Source organism: Leptopilina boulardi, unplaced genomic scaffold, assembly GCF_019393585.1.
Source record: "Leptopilina boulardi isolate dan_hultmark-lab unplaced genomic scaffold, ZJU_Lbou_2.1 LbouV2_300, whole genome shotgun sequence".
Taxonomy (NCBI): Eukaryota; Metazoa; Arthropoda; class Insecta; order Hymenoptera; family Figitidae; genus Leptopilina; species Leptopilina boulardi.
The window spans coordinates 571,599-590,924 of NW_026137864.1; the positions used below are offsets into that span (position 1 = coordinate 571,599).

At 27.6% G+C, this 19,326-nt stretch overlaps 1 protein-coding gene across 2 annotated transcripts; it reads right to left on the reverse strand.

Annotated features, from left to right (window-relative positions):
• Positions 1-674: 674 nt before the first annotated feature.
• Positions 675-16,993, reverse strand: LOC127282585 (chromodomain-helicase-DNA-binding protein Mi-2 homolog). 2 transcript variants are annotated; one of them, XM_051306919.1, is made up of 12 exons: positions 16,773-16,993; positions 14,521-14,609; positions 14,303-14,425; positions 13,629-14,222; positions 11,901-12,146; positions 11,151-11,304; positions 5,475-9,076; positions 4,597-4,935; positions 4,253-4,497; positions 3,782-4,067; positions 3,055-3,364; positions 675-2,128 (listed from the first exon to the last, which is right to left on the reverse strand). In XM_051306919.1, the coding sequence occupies exons 1-12, from the start codon at positions 16,807-16,809 to the stop codon at positions 2,124-2,126; spliced, it is 6,030 nt and encodes a 2,009-aa protein (XP_051162876.1). In that variant the 5' UTR covers positions 16,810-16,993; the 3' UTR covers positions 675-2,123. The 2 variants fall into 2 exon arrangements, with proteins under 2 accessions (XP_051162876.1, XP_051162875.1); XM_051306918.1 differs by having other exon boundaries at positions 14,515-14,609.
• Positions 16,994-19,326: the final 2,333 nt, after the last annotated feature.

Genomic DNA, 19,326 nt, shown 5'->3' on the forward strand with positions numbered 1-19,326 from the left:
TTAATATATATTTATTTAGTATAAACGGCCAAAACAAACAAATTATTATTAAATAATTATCAAAAATAAATTGTCCGCATCGACTTTAGATAAAATGTAATAAAAAAAACCCATACAAAAAAAAAATTTCTTAGAGAATTATTTCTCTCAGACTTTGTAGTGTTTGAAAATAAATCTTTCTATATATCTAATAAATGAATAATGAATTATAATAATTTTGTGTTATGCGACAATAAAGTATATTTTATGAGAAACAATTTTTGCTATATTCTAATTTTAAATGAAAAAATACTTTTCAAATTATAAAGAAGTCGATTAATAACATTTTACATTATAAAAGTCGAAATAAATTGTATTGTAGTCTTGAATAATATAAAACTGAAAACCTGAATTTTGAATTTATATCCTAATGATAATAAAAAAAAAAAAATTAATAAGAAAGCAGGAAATCTGCAGAATTTTAAAAAAACATTTCTCTGTATTACTGTAATTTATTCCAATTATAGGAATACACAAGTTAAAAAAAATCTTCTCTAGCAGTTATTAAAAATTAAAAATTATATATCTACAGTAATATGAAAGAGTTCCTATCTAAAAAAGAAAAGAAATTTTCAATTATTTTTTTTTTTTTTTTATAAATAGAAAATACGCAGAGGACAAAATATTGTCAAATATTATTTTCAGTTTAACATTTATATTTCAGAGTTTTCAGTGCAACACATTGTGTATGTACAGAGTTTGGTAGATGTGAAATAAAAATTAAGTCAGAGCGCACCGAATAATCTAGATACATGTACGAATATCGCTGCATTTTGCTCAAGAACAAATATTAGACTATAATATATATATTTATATGAATGAAGCCATTCGAAAAAGGTGTAAATAGAAATGTCATAAAAAATCCCCTTTACCATTTGTATTATAACTTTACATATTACAGAGAAATAATTTGCGCCTTATAAAGCATTTGAAAAATTGTTTCCAGACTTATTTTATTTATTTATTTTTTTTTATTTACCTGTTATTATTAATATTCATCAAAAATTACTTGCAAAGTTTTTTTTTTCGCCCGACATTCAGTTAAAAAAAAAAGGACAAAAAAAAAATAAAAACACTAATAGTGATGCTCTCTCACAAATGCAAGCTAAATCCTCTCCATAAAAAAAAAGAAGATTTTTAAAAACTTATTCCTATTTTCTTTTGCTCTTCCCAAAAGAGCAAAAAAAAAAAAAATTTCCCATTTACGTGTGTGTGTGTGTGTGTAATGTGTATTTTTAATATCCATTCTCGACACTTTAAATTTTAGAGCACAAGAAAAAAACTAATGTGCTTTCTGTTTCGTTGCAGGACGTAAAATTAAAATTTGATTCAATGCTTTAATAAAGCATCAGTCTTAATTAAAATTATTCAAGGCAATTCTTTTACATTAGAAAAAAAAAATAAATAAAATAAGCAACGCAAACTTTTGCCACACTTTCAAAATGGCAAAAAAAAAAAAAACCAACTATTGAAAATCAATGAATAAATTATTATTATCAACAGATCATTCGATTAATAAATTCGATTTAACTTGACAAGTCCCAACGAATATAAATGTGCGAGATTTTTGTTTTTCTTCTTTTTCTTAAATAAATTTAAGTAAAATGTTTCTTAATTATATTATAATTGTTGCTATCGTTAGAATTATTTATGTATTAATGCAGACGTCGAATGTCCAAAAGGATATATATAAAAAAAAAAACGCGATCCTCTCTGCATTTTAACGAACCCGCCTTTAAATCCGATACAAAAAAAAAGACAAACAAAAACAAAAAACATGATAATCACGCTTTTCTCGGACGACGAATGTACACATAATAAATACAAGAAATGTATGTGATTCCTTCATTTTCTTAGCATACGATATTATAATTAGCGATTTATTAATTATTATTATTAATTAATTAATTTTTTTTTATGCTTAATTAACCTTAGATCCTTATCTAGTGAAAATTCAGCTAGAAATTGTAATTTACGAAAAATAATATTACAGCGCATTTTTATTCAGGTGGGAATGTCGTTTGCGCCATTGAGTTTTTTTTTCCTCTTTTGAGCTGCTGTTGCTGCTGCTCCGATAAATAAGTTCAAGCTACAAAAGCAAAAGATAAAAATTAATTTTTGTCTTAACTTTATTTTAATTAGATTTAATTTTATTTAGGGTTATTTAATTTTACGATATTTTTATCCTAAATTCTTTGCATTTTTGACTCGTTGCAACGTAAATAAACTTCAAAATTAGTTTACTGATTTTATAAAATTATTTTTAAAATATTTTTTTCTAAAAGCTCCCTTGACTTCGATTTGCGGAACATTCCTCCGAAATAAATAATATAATAAAAATCAAAGTTTCACAGTTTCAGTATTTTAACTTGTATTTGCATAAAAATAAACTAAAAATTCAAAGCATTTATAATTATTTCTTATTAATGCTATAACAAAAATTGATTTTTGACCTTTGTCAATTTAATTAATAAATAATAAACTGTTTACATTTATCTAGAGAATTTGAAAACTCGGGTTAAATGTAAACCGAACTTGAACTGCATTTAAAAAGAATATAATAATTTAATGAATTTTCTTCTATTTCACAACCACATTATTTTGGCAATATAAAATTACATAGATAAAAAAAATTGTGTCTTCTTTTACACCTCCTTACAATATTAAATAACAAATTTTTATTTTTTAAAATGACTTGATATTTGTATATTCCAAAAGTCAATGAGCAGCGAAATTTAATAAAATTTGATTATTTTTTAAAAATCTCTTTCGACATTTTGAAATTTGAATAATAGATATTCTATTTACATTTACCCCAAAGGACTTTAATTAAATTCTGATTTTATTATTTTTCTAATTAATATTTAATTATTATACTACATTAACATGTACCATTTATTTGAAATTTTTTTTTTTTTTCTAAAAACCTTTGTAACTTTTTGTCTATTTCTGATTTTTTTTTTTTTTTTGAATCTTGTTAAAAATTTTGTAAAATTTAAAAGAAAAATGCCTTACCCGTAAAACCTTGTGGTGCTTGACCTGGAACAGCGTAATTTGGCCTAAAATTACCAAAGTTAGCTGCACCGGCAAAAGAGGCTGGTAATTGTCCACTGGGAAAACCAGCTGGGAATTGTTGAGCCAATAAAGCCGCTTGTCCAGATTGTGTATTACTACCGCCTGGTGCCGTTGCAGCTAAACGGCTCAATATTGAACGTTCCGACATTTGAAGACGTTGAGCAACTGGTGGAATTCTCGCTAAAGTTGCTGGCAATCGACTCACATCTGATTTCATGTCAGAGAGTAATTCCTCCAATTGATTTAGCACCTAAATTAAAAAAGAAAGGAAAATCAATTTTAATTTAAATCTACCAAAAAAAAAAAAAAAAATTATGAGGCCAGAAAATTATTTTATTATTTTCAAAGCTTTCAATAAAATTTTACGATTACTTACAATTCTTTTGATTTAATATACATATTCGAAAATTCAATTATATTTATTGAAATTTTCATTTAGTTTTCAAAAATTAATTGTTTATTATGATTTTTGGTATTTTGTCGTTGTAAATCGAAGGGTATAAAAGGTTATCTGAAAATATACCTGAGTAGATACATAAAAGGAAATTGTATAAAATAGAGTTTAAGAGAGGGGGTGATGGTGTGCCTTCTTATGTAGAATAATTGAATAAATTTTTCGATAATTGAATTATTATTGAAATTTTAAGTTTAAAATTTTTGAACCAACCTTATGAAGGACAGCGTTCGCAGGTTTATTGCCAGCAAGACTCTCCTTGCTGAGATGTTGATGAGACTCGGCAAGACATTCAACTTCAGCGAACCTCGCATTCAAACTCATTGCTGGATGATTTGGATCTTGAGTTAAATTCAAATACGCGGCTCGTCTCAGTTGTTCTTCAATTACCAAAGCTTGCTCTAAAAGTTTGAAACGTCTGGCAAGGAACTTGTTCTTAATTTCAAGGAAGTTACCTTTACCAACATCCATCTTAAAGGGCTCATTGATAATCGCGAATCTGTATGAATAAACGAAATAATTAAACTAAATTCGATTTTAATCATCAAAATTGTAATTTATAAATAAAACTTCTAATTACTATTATTCTTTAAAACGTTGATTTTTTTAAAAGTCTGTTTTATGCTAAATAATTTTTTAAAAAAAGTAATTACGGGAAAAGATTTTTAAAATTCATCAACTCACCTTATATCATTTTGAATATCTTGCCAACGTCCATAACCGTGCGTGACAATTCCAGCGAGAAGCCAATAATCATGTCTTCGATGCCAAATTTCATATTCACGTCCAGGTACAGCAGCTTTCTCCTCATTCAACCACAAAGTGTGTAATTCTGTAAATCCACCATCGGCAATATTAAACATGAATTTGCGTTTCGGCTTTACTTCCGCTTCACTGTCTTTTGTGTCCTTTTCTTTAGAATCTTTATCCTAAAAAATAAAAATTATAAATATAATTTTAATTAATTTATTTCTTTAATATTAAATAATATAATAAAATTGATCATATAGATTTTTTAATATACATACTTCTTTCTTTTCATTCTCATCTTCATCGTCTTTCACAATAACAACATCCTCCTCAGTTTCCACTTTGGGTTTAGCATCAGAATTCTCGGTTTTCTCCTCTGGTTTCACTGGTGATTTTTCATCCTTTACATTCTCTGATTTCTCCTTTTCTTTATCCTTATCCTTAGAATCTTTGTCATTTGTTTCCATTTCAGTGTCTTCATTTTCCTTTTTAACATCCGCACTTTCTTTATCCTTCTCCTTTTCTTTCTCTTTATCTTTCTCGCCAGATGTTTCTTCATCGTCCTTGGCTTCTTTTGTTTCCTTATCTTCCTCCTTTACGTCCTTTGTTTCAGTCGTCTAAAATTTGAAAAATTTTCATTACAACTTTAAACCTATTTACTTTAAGTAACTTTAAATTATTTTTCAAAATTTGTTCTCAAACCAAATTGAAAATTTGTCTCAATTAAATTCCTGTGTTTTGAAAAAGAAAAATTCTTGAAAATATTTCTATGAAACATTCTTATTATGGAATTAATAAATTTTATTTAAATTCTAATAATAAATTGTTAATAATATAATAAAATATTTATCAACTTATTAAATTTATTCAAAATAAAAAAAAAAAATGACTAGACTTTTCTTGTAATGTAAATCGATTAAAATGACTTTTTTTTTTTCCTTTCAAAATTCAATCCGAGGCATATAATTATAAAAAAGTAGGACAATAATTTTTCGAAGCGAAAATTTGAATTGAAAATTTCCAAAATTATAATTTTAGTAGCATTTTTGGAAAATTTGATATTTTTCCAGTACTTTTCATAAAATTCCCTGACTTTTTCATGATTTTCCTAATCCGTGGCAACCCTGAATAAAATAACAAAAATTTTTTTTATTACCTTTTTATCGTTGGCCTCCTCCTTTGTGTCTTTAATCTCCGATGTGTCCATTTTGCTCGTATCATTATTAACAGCCTGAGTGGCATTATTTGGAGTTGGTGTTGCAGCCGGACTTGGACTTGGAGCATTGGAAGTAGCGGGTGTTGCACTGGTGCTACTCGTTCCAGTTGTTGCATCTCCTGTTTCTCCTGCTGCTGCTGCTGTTGCAGTAGCGGCAGTAGTAGTAGTAGCAGCAGCAGCAGCAGCAGCAGCCGCCGCCGCCGCTGCAGCACCAGCTGCTCCAGCTTTCACCGGTTCCACTGGTTTTCTAATCATTTCCGGCATTGAATAATAACCATTAATATGCTCAAATTCCTGTACCTTCTTTCTAATAAGTGACATAACACCAATTCTCGTCAACACATGCTGACGACTCAAACCCTCACGTGGTACACCATCGGCAAATGTTTCCGCATTATCAGCGCCAGGCTCACAAAGATGACGCATAAATAATGACACGTATGCCTTGAAATTCTTCTCCGATTTCCCACGTAAATCCCTCACCAACCATTGTGAATTAAATGCATCCTGCGGTGGCATTCCATAACGCATAATTGCATTGAGAAATGCCTTTCTTTGCCTCGCATTAAATCCAAGAACCTCAATATTTCCATTGACACGCGCAAGTAACGGTGGCAATGGTCGATCCTTTTCATCACGTCTCTCAAGACGACGTCTACTTCGTCGCGACAATAAATCACCTTCGCCCTTCTCATCAAAATCATCATCCTCCTTATCGTCATCACTTGGCGCACTAAAATCGCTATTATAATCCGAAAGATTCTCCTGCCATGGCTGATCGTCCCTTGCACCTTGATCGCCCGTCACACCGCCATCATTATAATTCACCTGCTTACGAACACGTTTACCCTTACCAAGTGTTCGTGCAATATCCTCCTGTTGCTGTTCATAATGATGCCTCAATAATTTAATCCAATACGCCGGATCTGTATTTTCAGCTTCCTGTTTTATAATTTCCGTATCGGCCTCCTCTTCAATTTCACCTTCCTTCGTCACATAAGAGGCAACTTTAAACGAGCTTAAGTATTCATTTGCCCAATTCTCCTTTTGCTCGATACCCTCTTTACTTCTGTCAAGTAATTCAGAAACCGCCTTATCATCATAATGAATAGCCTCATCCTCCTTGCCCTCTTCTTCTTTAAACAATTCCTCCGTTCCAAATCTCAAAATATCATCCAACTCCTGTTTACTGAAATTCGTACCCTTTCCACCCATACCCGGACGTACCACCAAATGTGTCAACATCATTTTACGTTTAGCAACTTGTGTGACACGTTCCTCAACTGAATTACGCGTGACAAAACGATAGATCATCACTTTATTCGCCTGTCCAATACGATGCGCTCTACTAAAAGCTTGAATATCATTGTGTGGATTCCAATCGGAATCATAAATTATCACAGTGTCAGCCGTTGCTAAATTGATACCTAAACCACCGGCACGTGTCGATAATAAAAACACAAATTGCTGAGCACCTGGTGCATTAAATCTATCAATAGCCTCTTGTCTCTGTGTACCAGTAATATTACCATCAATTCTCTCATACTTATAACCCTCGCCCTCCAAATAATCCTCAAGTATATCCAACATTTTTGTCATTTGCGAAAATATCAATACACGATGTCCATCGTCACGTAATTTTTTCAACATTCTACTCAACAATACAAGTTTACCAGCCGCTTTTATTAACGCCGATGTTTCATAATTACCATTTGGTCCCGTTGGCGCTTCTTGTGACGCCGCCGGAAACAAATATGGATGATTACAACATTTCTTTAAATCCATCATAATATTTAATAATGACACCTGTTGTCCACCACCTTTTGGATTTAATGCCTCATAATTTCTCGTCAATATATATTTATAATATTTCTTTTGCATCGGTGATAATTCAACTCTTACAATAAATTCTGATTTACTTGGCATATTTTTCAATACATCTGCCTTCAATCTTCTCAGCATATGAGGTCCCAACATTTCATGAAGTTTTTTAACTTGTTCCTCCTTTGAAATATCGGCGAATTCATTCTGAAAAGCTGACAAATCATTGAATTTATCACGACACAAGAAATTTAATAAATGAAACAATTCCTCTAAATTATTTTGCAATGGTGTACCAGTTAATAATAATTTATAGGCAATATTATATGAAGCCAATAGACGAAAGAATTTCGATTGATTTGATTTTAAACGATGTGCCTCATCGACAACCAATACTGCCCAATCAATAGAACCCAAACACGCTGAATCAATTGAAATTAATTCATAACTCGTCAATAATACATTAAATTTAATATTTGCCGAACGAATTTTTGTTGCACGTCCACCACGTGTTGCATTCTCCTCAAAAGCCAATTCATTTTCACGTATCACTATACGTGAATCTTTATCGCCTACATATGTAACACAATAGAAATCAGGTGCCCATGTTTCAAATTCCCTCTCCCAATTAATAATCGTCGATAGTGGAACCGATACTAAAAATGGCCCCTTACAGTGACCTTCTTTATACAAAGAATAAAGAAAAGTTATTGTTTGAATTGTTTTACCCAAACCCATTTCATCGGCAAGAATTGTATCAATACCCTGTCCCCATGAATACCTCAACCAATTTAAACCCTCCAATTGATAATGATGAAGTTGCATTCCCGTTTGATCTAAATATTCCGGTTGACGTTCATATTTTTTCTTTAAATCAGTTGTTGGCTTATCGGGCGGTGGTGTATAACGCTTTGGCGCTTTTTCTTCATCGTCAATTATTTCCCTTGTTTTCGATTTTTTCCCCTTTCCTTTTTTACCTTTACGCGATGATGATGAACCATCGCCACAAATTGCATTTCTCAAATCTAAATAATACTCAACCGCTTGCTTTAAACCGGGAATATCATCATTATCCTCCTCCCATGTCGCTTGATCGTAACCCAATTCTCTCCATTTTACAAGATACGTTGCACGACCATCACGTTGTAAACGATGATTTATAACACGATGTACAATTAACCATTCGGGACGTACACCGTATCTATAATAACGTTCCTCAAGATTAAATTCATCACGTTGATTTTGTCCCTCTTGTAATTGTAATCGTTTATAACGTGTATCACTCTCGTCCAATGGCTCCTCAAGTTTTGGTGGCTCATCCATATCATATTTTCTAATGTAATTTCTAAACATTAAAGGATGAAAAACATCGAGTTGTAATTCAGATATCCAATCGCAATGCCAATATGACATTTCGGACCATTTAACAAAATATTCACGTGTTTTGTGATGTTTAGGTGCGGCTTTACTTGTTGATGGCTCCTCTGATGGTGTTTCGGTACATTCCTTCCATTTCCATGTGAGAATTTTTTGTACTTTACCATAAATTGGTGGACACGAACAACGTGGACATTTCCAATCGCCATCGGGTATTTCTGATAGTGGAGGATTTAAACAATGAATGTGATATGCACTTGTGCAACTGTCACAGCATAATAATTCACCGCCATCTTTACAATTGCGGCAAAATTCCATGTGTTCGTCGTCATCTTCAGCTGCACCTATTAATAAAAATAAATTAATTAATTAAAGAATAATAACGATATTAGTAATAATAATAACAGGGTGTTCAGCAATTTAAAAGAAAAAATTCAAAGACTTTTCAAGGTTTTTTAGAATTTTAAATTACTTTTTTTCAACACAATTGTCAGGAAAATTTTATTTTATTCTTCCCTGATCTCTAGTCAGAATTTAAATTTTTTTCCCCGACTCTAATGGAAATTTATTTCAACAGATTTTACATAGCGCTTTTGCTAAATAAAATTCCACAATTTTTTCAAAGTTAAAAATTTTTTTTTTCCAGGTATGTATTATTTTAATATAAATAATAACAAAAATACATTAAATGTACAAGATTAAATTATTTTATCTCTCTTTTTATAATAAACTCGTAATGAATAAATTTAATTTTTATCATTTTCAGACTTTGGATCGAATTTTGAGGAAGAAAAAAGTCGTTTTAGTTGATTTACATTACAAGAAAACTCAAAAAAGTCGCTTCTTCTTCTTTTTTTTTTTTTTAATAAATACAATTATAATATTTTATTATTATTATTATTATTATTATTATTATTATTATCAAACAATTGTTATTAGAAATTAAATAAGTTTTATTAATTCCTTAAAAAAAAATATTTCATAGGGATATTTTAATGAAATTTTATTTACAATATTTCAAAATCAAACTGAGAAAAATTTTCAAGAATTCAATTCAGTATAGGACAAATTTTAAAACATAATTTAAAATTATTAAGAAAAAAAAAATGTTCGAAATATGATTTATGCAAATTGTACGAATTCAGAAGTTTAGAAAAGCGTTACACAGATATACAATTATACAATTTGTATTTAAAGGGTACTTTATTTTGAAGTCCCGTGTATAAATAAATAAATAATTTTTAAATAATTTTTTCCAAGAACTTCATTAAAATATTCAAAAAAATGAATTTTGTAAATTTTTTTTTTAGAAATAATTGAAATTTGAAAAATTTTTTAGAAATTGTAATTGAAATTTGAAAAAATTGCAATTAAAATTTTTAGGAATAAAATTTTTTAGAAATAATTGAATTTCAGGAAATTTTAAATTGGATAATTGAATTTAAAAGGACTTTCAATTGAAAAATATTTTAAATAATAGAATTTTTAAAGAACGTTCACAAATTTTGTGTTTCCAAAGTCAGTTGTAAAAAAAATTCTTACACGAAATATAAAAATTCCACGACTTGATGAAAAATTCAAAAACTTTTCCAGGTTTTCAAGGCAAAAAAAAAAAAAAAAAAAAAAAAAAAAAAAAAAAAAAAAAAAAAAAAAAAAAAAAAAAAAAAATTGAAGGACTTTTCTAAGTTTTCAAGGAATTCCAGGTCACTAGACAACCTGCTAGGTAAAATTCACAACGTTTATCATCAACAATGTAGAAGAAAAAATATTTTTTTATCCAAATTATAATAATTTGCATAGAAAAATATTCATTCTTCACGGAAGTCGAATTTTATTTTTGTTTCGATATTCGGAAACGAAACAAAAATACAATTGTATTTTGATTTTGATTCATTAGAAACAAAAGTCCACTTCTCATTACTTTCAGTTTTCTTATAGAAACATAAGTCAATTTGAATTTGAATTTTGATTTGGTATCGAAACAAAAAGTCTATCAATTTTCTTGATTGAAACAAAAGTCAATTTGTTTTAAATTAAATTCTCTTAAACAACAGTTCGATTAAACAAAAAATGGGTGAAAATTAAATTTAATGAAATGAAAATTCTTTTAAATAACAATTTAATAAAATGAAAATTCAATGTAAACGCAAAACTTTTGTCAAATGCAAATTTAATTAAATAAAAATTAGTTCAAAAGAAAATACCGTCAATTAACAATTAGTTTGATTAAATAAAAAATTTTTTTAAATACAAATTTTCAATTAAAATTCTTGTAAAATTGAAAAAATTAATTTAAAAATTACACAAATTACAACACTCAACTGTCAAGTGTACTCAATTAAAACTATTTTACACTTGCTACACTATTTTTTTTTTAAATTGTCTTTTTTTTAAAAAATAAAATAAAATTGAAATTACCTTCTCCTTCACAGTGAGGACAGCTCCATTTGCCCTCAGGAGTCTCCTCCAATTCCGGTTCAAGACAAACAAGATGGTAAGCTCTTGGACAAGTGTCGCAAAGAATAATCTCACCACCTTGTTGACAGACTTCACAATAATCTTGATGGTCAGTCTGTAGAAAGAGAACAAAAAAAAAAAAAAAAGAAATTCTTGATTATTTTACAGAAACATCTAAATATTCCTTAAATAAACCATATTATACAAATCTGAAAACAACTTCGATTTTTTTTTTCCTATCAAAGTTACTTTTAGTTTGCACATGAGGTGTTAATTAATATAATAAAATTATTAAGGCAGAGCTAAGCAACAAAGGATATGCGTTCTTTTTTGTTCGTTAAATTTCCTTTTTTTTAAAATTCTTAACGTTAAATTTATCAAAATCATTTATATTTTATTCATGCAATTTTCACATTGCTAATGAGAAAGACAGAGAGACATATGAAATGATGTTTTTGGTTTTCAAAATTTCGGTACTTTAATTTCCATTGAGAAAGCAAGTTTTCTTTTATAAAAAACTAAAAAATCTTCAAAAGTTCCATTGGAAAAATTTATTGTCAAATGATTAGTAAAGCAAAGAAGCTTTTTATTTTCATTTGAAAATTGGACAATAAAAATGGTATTCATTTTTGTTTTTTGTTTTGTTATATTTTGAAAAAGCAAAATTTGAAACAGCAACGAACGCACAAGCCATAAGCAGCTTAACTCTACCTGGAGACCTTCCTCTCCATCCGGGAATTTCGATGTTGTTTTCGTCTTCTTTTTCTTTTTGCTCTTATTGCCAATCTTTGTCTTCGCCTTTCTCCGAACTGGCGGATCGGCCGGTGGTTCAACACTAGCTTCCTCGGCACCTTTTGTGCTTCCCTCAGTTGCTGGCTCATCGTCGGCAATCATTTGCTCAAATTCCATATCGGAATCTCGCATTGATCCCGCACTTGCATTCTCTATTTCCTCATCCTATTAAAAAAAAAAGAAAAAAGGTTTAAGAAAATAGAATCATTATTTTTCTTTTATTATTCAATCAAATAATTGAAATTGTTTTTAAAAATTGAAATTATCTTCAATATTATTCAAATAATAAGAATTTAAATTTTTATTCATAATTAATGATTAATAATCGAGAAACATGTAAAGGAAATAGAAATTCATCTTAGAAAAGAAGAAAATTAGATAATTTTAGAAATTAAAAAAAAAAAAAAAGTATTGAAGAGAAAAATGGAGAATTTTCTCCAGTTTGAAAAAATAAATAAATTTTACGAATTTCCAGAAGAACAATATTTTTTTTATAGAAAGAATAAATTTTATGGAAAAAAGAGGAAATATAATAATTTCTAATTTTTAGAATAGAAATTAATATTTTTCTAACTTTAAATTAAAGAGACAGACAACTCTCTCAATTTCCTTGTCAATAAATAATAAACAATTTTTATTTTCATTAGAAATAACAGAATTATAAATTGAAACATCAAGGAATTTATAATACTTTTTCAAATTCAAAACATTAAATATTTTTCAAAAATTTATCGATTTATGTCTAAATTATTTTCGAAATTAAATTAATTTTAAAATTCAATTCGTTTGTAAATTTAATCACTTTTATTGATCGATTCAAAAAAAAAAAAAATTAATAATTTCAGTACCGCGATTTTGGTTAAAATTTTTATTTAAAATTAAAAAGTGTTCAGAAAATGGTTCTTTTTTTTAAATAAATCTTTCTTATTTAGAAAATTAAAAAAAAAAAAAAAAAAAAGTAGAGAAGTAAAGTTAAAATTTGGAGAAATAGACGATTTATTTCTATTGTGAATAAATTAATTTAAAAATATTTAAATATTTGTTGAAAATGGAAAAAAAAATTAAGAATGCTTTGTTTTTAATTTGAAGAGAAAATAAAAAATATATTTAAAATCTTGTAATCAATTGATAATTCATTAGTTTATTTACGAATTTTTTTTTTTTTTTTTTTAATTATATTGGCAGAATGTGGACAACAATTTTGTGAAATTATTGTTGCATATAATTCTTTAACTGTTTTATTTATTTAAATTCTCTAATTATTTTAGGCCTTTTTTTTATCTTCACACTTTGATCTCTAAAATTTGACTTTAAAAAATCGTATCTCCAAAACTTTTAGAAAAGTATATCAATTTTTTAATTTTTAGAATGTTATTTGTTTGAGATTTTCTAAAAATACTTAAGAGTTGAGATATAATATGTGTCCTGACGCGGTGAAAGGGACCTTATGGTAAAATGATTTTTTTGCCTAAAAAATGTTTCTTGTAGTTTTCATTAATCAACAAATTTTAAAAAAATATTTTTTAGACAAAAAATTATAGAATTTTTCATTTTAAAAAATTATTTCTTTAAAAATCGTTTATATAAACGTTGCGTACTTCAGCTTCGTATATTAACTTACTTAACAATTAAAAATTGTATACTTACAGAACTGGCTCGTCTACGTTTTCCAAGTTTAATTTTCAATGTTGGAACTTTCGATGCTTTTTTGCCCTTTCTAGCTCGTGAACCACGTGATTTACGTTTATAAAATTCACTATCCTCTTCGTCATCATCGTCATCTTCAACTTCTTGTGCAACTGTTCCACGACTCGACCTCGTTGGTTTAATATTCTCCTCCTCTAAATTACCAGACGATACTTCAACTTCAGGCTGTGTGTGCGGATTCATTTCAGAGAAATCCCTCCATTTTGCAGCGACCAACATCATAAGCTTTGACATTGGTACTTTGGGATTTTCTTTAATTAAATGAGGCCTAACGTGTTGTTGAAATAATTTGTACGTGGTTAAATTTTGAAAATCCGTGTCCGAATAATCGATATGTACGTCAGTTAAATCAAATGTATTGCAAACTTCATCAATTGTTGGCATTCCCGTTGATGGTTCTTGACTTTGTGCAGCCGATGATGTATTGTGACTCGATGATTTTCGCGATGATGATTTTCTACTTTTTTGATTACTCGCAAAATCACTATCATCACCTGCCACATCTGCATTGTCTCCACCACCAAAATCGCTTTCCTAAAAAAAAGATACATAAAATGAGAAATAAAAACCTTTTTAATAATTTTTTTTTTTTTTTTTTTTTTTATTCAACTTACGTCGCCAGAATCAGATTTTTTCTTTTTCTTTTTTTTCTTCCCCTTCTTGTCTTCACTTCGTGCTTTTCGTTTCTTTCCCTTCTTCTTTTTTCTCTCTTCCGGCTCGTAATCGTCATCTTCCTCCTTTAAAGGCAAAACATTTATTTTTTAGGAAAAAATATATAAATATATTTTCTTGTTTTTTTTTTTTTTTTAAAAAAAAAAAGACGAACATTTACCTGACGCTGAGATTCTTCAGCATCGGAGGAACCATCGACTTGGCCAACTTTCGCCACTGGACCACTTGATTCTTCTACATCATCTTCTCCTGGAATTAATAAATAAAATTACTTTTTATTCTTAGTATTCCAATTCTTTAATACTTAAAAATAGAAATTTAAATAAACGAAATCAAATAATTTGGTATTACTGTTTATTTTCATAATTTATAAATTTATGCCAATGAATTGAATTTTTTCGATAATTCCGTTTATACTGTAAATAAATAAATAAATTTAAAATTACGATTAAATAACTGAAATTAGTCCAATTTCCTATTTTTGTATTATTAAATTAAAAAAAATAATTTCTGAATTAAACATTTTTTCAGTAAAGGTGTGAGAAATTTTACTTTTTAATACTTTGAAATCAATAAAAATTGCATTTGAATATAAAAATTTTTTTTTTACCAAGAAAACGATTGTTAAATTCTAGGTTATGTTAACTAAATCGTTTTCATTGTCAAGTTAACTTTTCTTAAAATGGAACTTTCAGTAATTGAAAATAAAAAAAAAAATTATCTCTTTCATATTTAAAGATACAAAAATATAAAGTAGGGTTAAGTTTTGTTTTGATTGTTTATCCGATTCTTTCTAGATAAGAAAAAAAAAATTTCTGTTCACAAATTCAGAATTGCATGATGATGCATTGAAATTAACTTCAGAAATATTTCATCATCTAAAACGAAGTTAAAATTAAGCTAAAAATAAACATTGGCTCAAATATTCCGAAAAGTTAACAATTTTTTTTTCTAAAATCCTATAAATAGTAAAAGATTCTCAAAAAAATCGATTTTCATAAATTTAAATTATCTTTAAAAAAAAATCGAATTCCAGTTAATTAGAACTGAAAAGGAAAAAGTCTCGCGTCGTTTCTATACGAAAGGACAGTAGTGTATAAAAATATATATATATATATATACAGAAAATGTATATCCACCACACGAATACAATTTTTATTCATAGAATTATTTATGAATTACGTAGACACCTAAAGATGGAATGAGGTCGATTTTCAAAAAAAAAAAAAAAAAAAAAAAAAATAGAAAAAAAGGAAAAAAAAAATTAAAAAAGTAAAACCCCGCCAAAAATGGAGTATTTAAAGAAAATTTCAAAAAGCAAAAGGACGCCGATAGCCATTTTAAAGGAGAATAATTTACTTAAACATAAAAAATTGTCTCAAGAACTAATCCGCGTACAGTGAATGCTTTGTGAGAGTGTGCGGCCGCCATTTTCTTTGGAAGGGCATACCGCACTCTCGATACCTATCTTTTAACGCTATGCTCATAATCTTATCATCATATCGTTCAATCATATAGAAAATTTTCACCATTTTCTTAAATTAACAAAATATCAACAAAAAGAATAATAACTTTCTTTTTACAATAAAATCTTATTATAAAACAAGAAATCAAAAATTTCAATAAATCCCTAACCGGCAAAGTATTACTTATACAAATACAAATGCTAAACATAAATGAAACGTACACACAACGCTACCAGATGGCTGAACGCCGAATACCTTCTCTAGTTCTTCATTCACATATATAATTAAAACAAGTTTTTTTTCCAGTTTTCAACAATTTAAAAAAAATTCTATCCAATTTCATATTTGACATTCAAAACAAATCTGACACAATGACATTTATCAATAATTAATTAAATAAATCTCCTTTATAAATTAGACAAAAAAAAAAAAATTTTCCATGACTTTTCTCTTACATATTCCCAGAAATAGTTGTAAAAAGTGAACAAAATTTACAGCACGTGAAAAAAAAAAATATCTTGACATGTGATACTTCAAAACAATGTCAAATTTTTTTTTTCACTTATCAATGACTCATGAAAATAACTTTTCTTTACAAATAATTTACCTCGTCAAAAATGACAAAATATAATTTTTTCCCAAGTCTTGACAATAAGGTTAACCCTAAAAATTTTCCCCATTAGAATATAACTATTATAAATAAGAATTTTTCACAAAGAAAATATGACAACAGGCATTATTAAAATAAAACAGTAAAATAATAAAAAAAATTTAATTTGATTTTTCTTTGGATAATGCGCGCGGCAAGTGATGACGAAAAATTGCACGGGAACCAATTGACATGGCAGCCATCATACAAAAAGCGCGCGTCCTGCGTGCGGGCCAACTTTCCGGTTTAAGAAGTTTGACGCTGCCTTTTTTCATTTTATATGAAAAATTCACTTACCCGCATAATTTTCATCAACTTCCTCATCGGACGCCATTTTCACCAGCTGTGAATTAGCCGGATTTAACGGAGTCACTCACTGATATCAACGATAACACAATAATCAGCGCGAAAATTCGACATTAACGTTTTACACATACAACGATGCTAGTACACTCGCGCTTCTTCGGCGTGGCCGCCGTCACTTCTTTCAACTCTCTCTCTCTCCTATAGTGCCTTCGTGTTGTATTTCCCCTTCGTCGCTGCTCGAAATTTCCCCTATTCCTCATATATACCCCTCCCCACTTATACAAAACAGCTGCCCCCCCTCCCCCGAGCCTCACTTTCACATTTTCGCACACCCGATTTACCCCCACTACGCTATATAGCCCCCTTAAAACATCCAACTTGCTTTTGAGGTTATATTACAAAGGTAATTTTACCGCATCTGAAAAGAAAAGCATTTAACCAAGAACAAGAACTTTCAAGGATTCAAGCACATTCAAGAGAACAAGTATAATTTTCTTCTTACTTTTTTTTTCATTTTCAACTGAAAATGAGATATATTTATATTATTTTTAATTTCTTTAAATATTATCATGTGTAATTATACGTATACAATTTTTACCGATAATGACAGTAGAAGGAAAAATTAAAAAAATAGAATAACAATAGAACTGTAAATGTTATAAAATTATTTTCATTTTGTTTTACTGTTTCTTTGTTAAATTTTGAATTTATTTGTAGGTTATTTTCATTTGTATATCTGATTTTAAATAAATTTTTTCAATTATCAAATTTTTTTGAATTCTTTTATTTAATAAAGAAAAAAGGACATCATCTTGACTTTTCTTTGGAAAATTTGCGGTAATATTTCCACGAATTTGCATTGTAATTAGTTATATAGGGGAAATTTAATATCGTTTTTCCTCATCTCTTTGCAAATATCAAAAAAAGTTTTACGATTAAAATTTTTTACAATCCCTTTTTACCCCTCACTTCTTATTTTTTGAGTTTGAAAATCCCCTCCAGGATGAGATTTCCCCTTCTTTGTATCCTTTATCCCCGGTAAATGCTCTCTTTTTCTTTCTTTCTTTTTTTGCCATCTCCCTACCTCCACGCTTTATATTCCATGATATTAAAAGATATTGATATTTTGTGCAAAAAAAAGTATTCTAATTATTTTATAAAAAAAATATCATGTTTTTTTAAATGTATCATGGTCATATTATGAAAATAGAATAAAAAAATATCCACCTGTTGTAAATTATATTTGTAAATGCATTTACACTAATTATAATATAATTAAATTTATTTTGCGGGAAAATAAATATTCTTATTTTAATAAATAATTTTTTACATTAAGTTTCTTATTGTCAGATTCTGTATTTTGTGAAAGCAGTTTTTATTTTCTGTAAATTTTTTATTATTTTTTTTTTTTGGGGGGGGAAGTAATATGAAATGAATATATAATTATTTCTCGCAAACTCGCTTCTGCACATGTATATATTCCTTTCTTCAACTCGAATAAAATCAATACATTCCCTTTGACTTCCGTTTTCATTTAATTTAATGAAGAAGCCATGCCACATATCAAATTTCCATTTTGTTTCAAACTATATTATTAATAATTTATATTTAAAAATAAAGGGGAAAATTTATATTTTTATTTTTATATTGTATAAAATGCAAAATTTTTAATAATAATTTTAATTTATTATTAATTTAATTTTTTATTAATTAATTTACTATTAATATTATTATAAAAAAATGTAATCAAACTCCTTTGTATGGATTTTAAATCCTTTAACAAATAATTTAATTAGTATTATGCATAATAATAATAATAATAATTATTATTATTATTATTATTATTATTATTAAGTATGATTCATTAAAATTAAAAAAAATAGTATCTGGAGTTTTATAAATTTTACATAAATTTTTATATTGACAATATAATTTATTTAATAAATTTATATTTATTTCTAAATCTTAAGTTTCAGAGGACAATGACATATAATTGATAATACAGTTATTTTCCTAGTTCTCAGTACTCATCATTATAACTGTCTCAAAATATTTTATTCTTTTCTTTGTTACAATTATCTTTTATTTTTAAAAAATATATTTATTTTCCAAAAATCAAATCTAAAAGAAAATACAATTCCTAATAGTTTGTAAAAAAAAAAAAAATGCACAACGAAAATTTGTATGAAATTTAAAAAATTATATTTAAAAAAAAAAAATTTTTAAAGTATATGAAATAATTTTTACTAATTGCAGTTTAAGGCCGACAAATTTAAATAAAATAATAAAAAAAATAAATTAAATAAAAATTAAATAATTAAAAAAATAAATAATCGTCAATTTTCCCTTTTTACCAAAATTCTCCACTTTTGTTTTTATTTTCCGTTAAAAATCTCTTTTTCTCATTTTTTTTTTTTTGTCAAATATTTAAAGTGGCATTTTGTATAAAATTTTTGAAAAAAATTTTTTTTTCCCTCTGCAAGTGAAAATTTTATTATTTTATTTTATTGTGAATTTTATTATAAGTGTTGAGTAAATTTTTGTG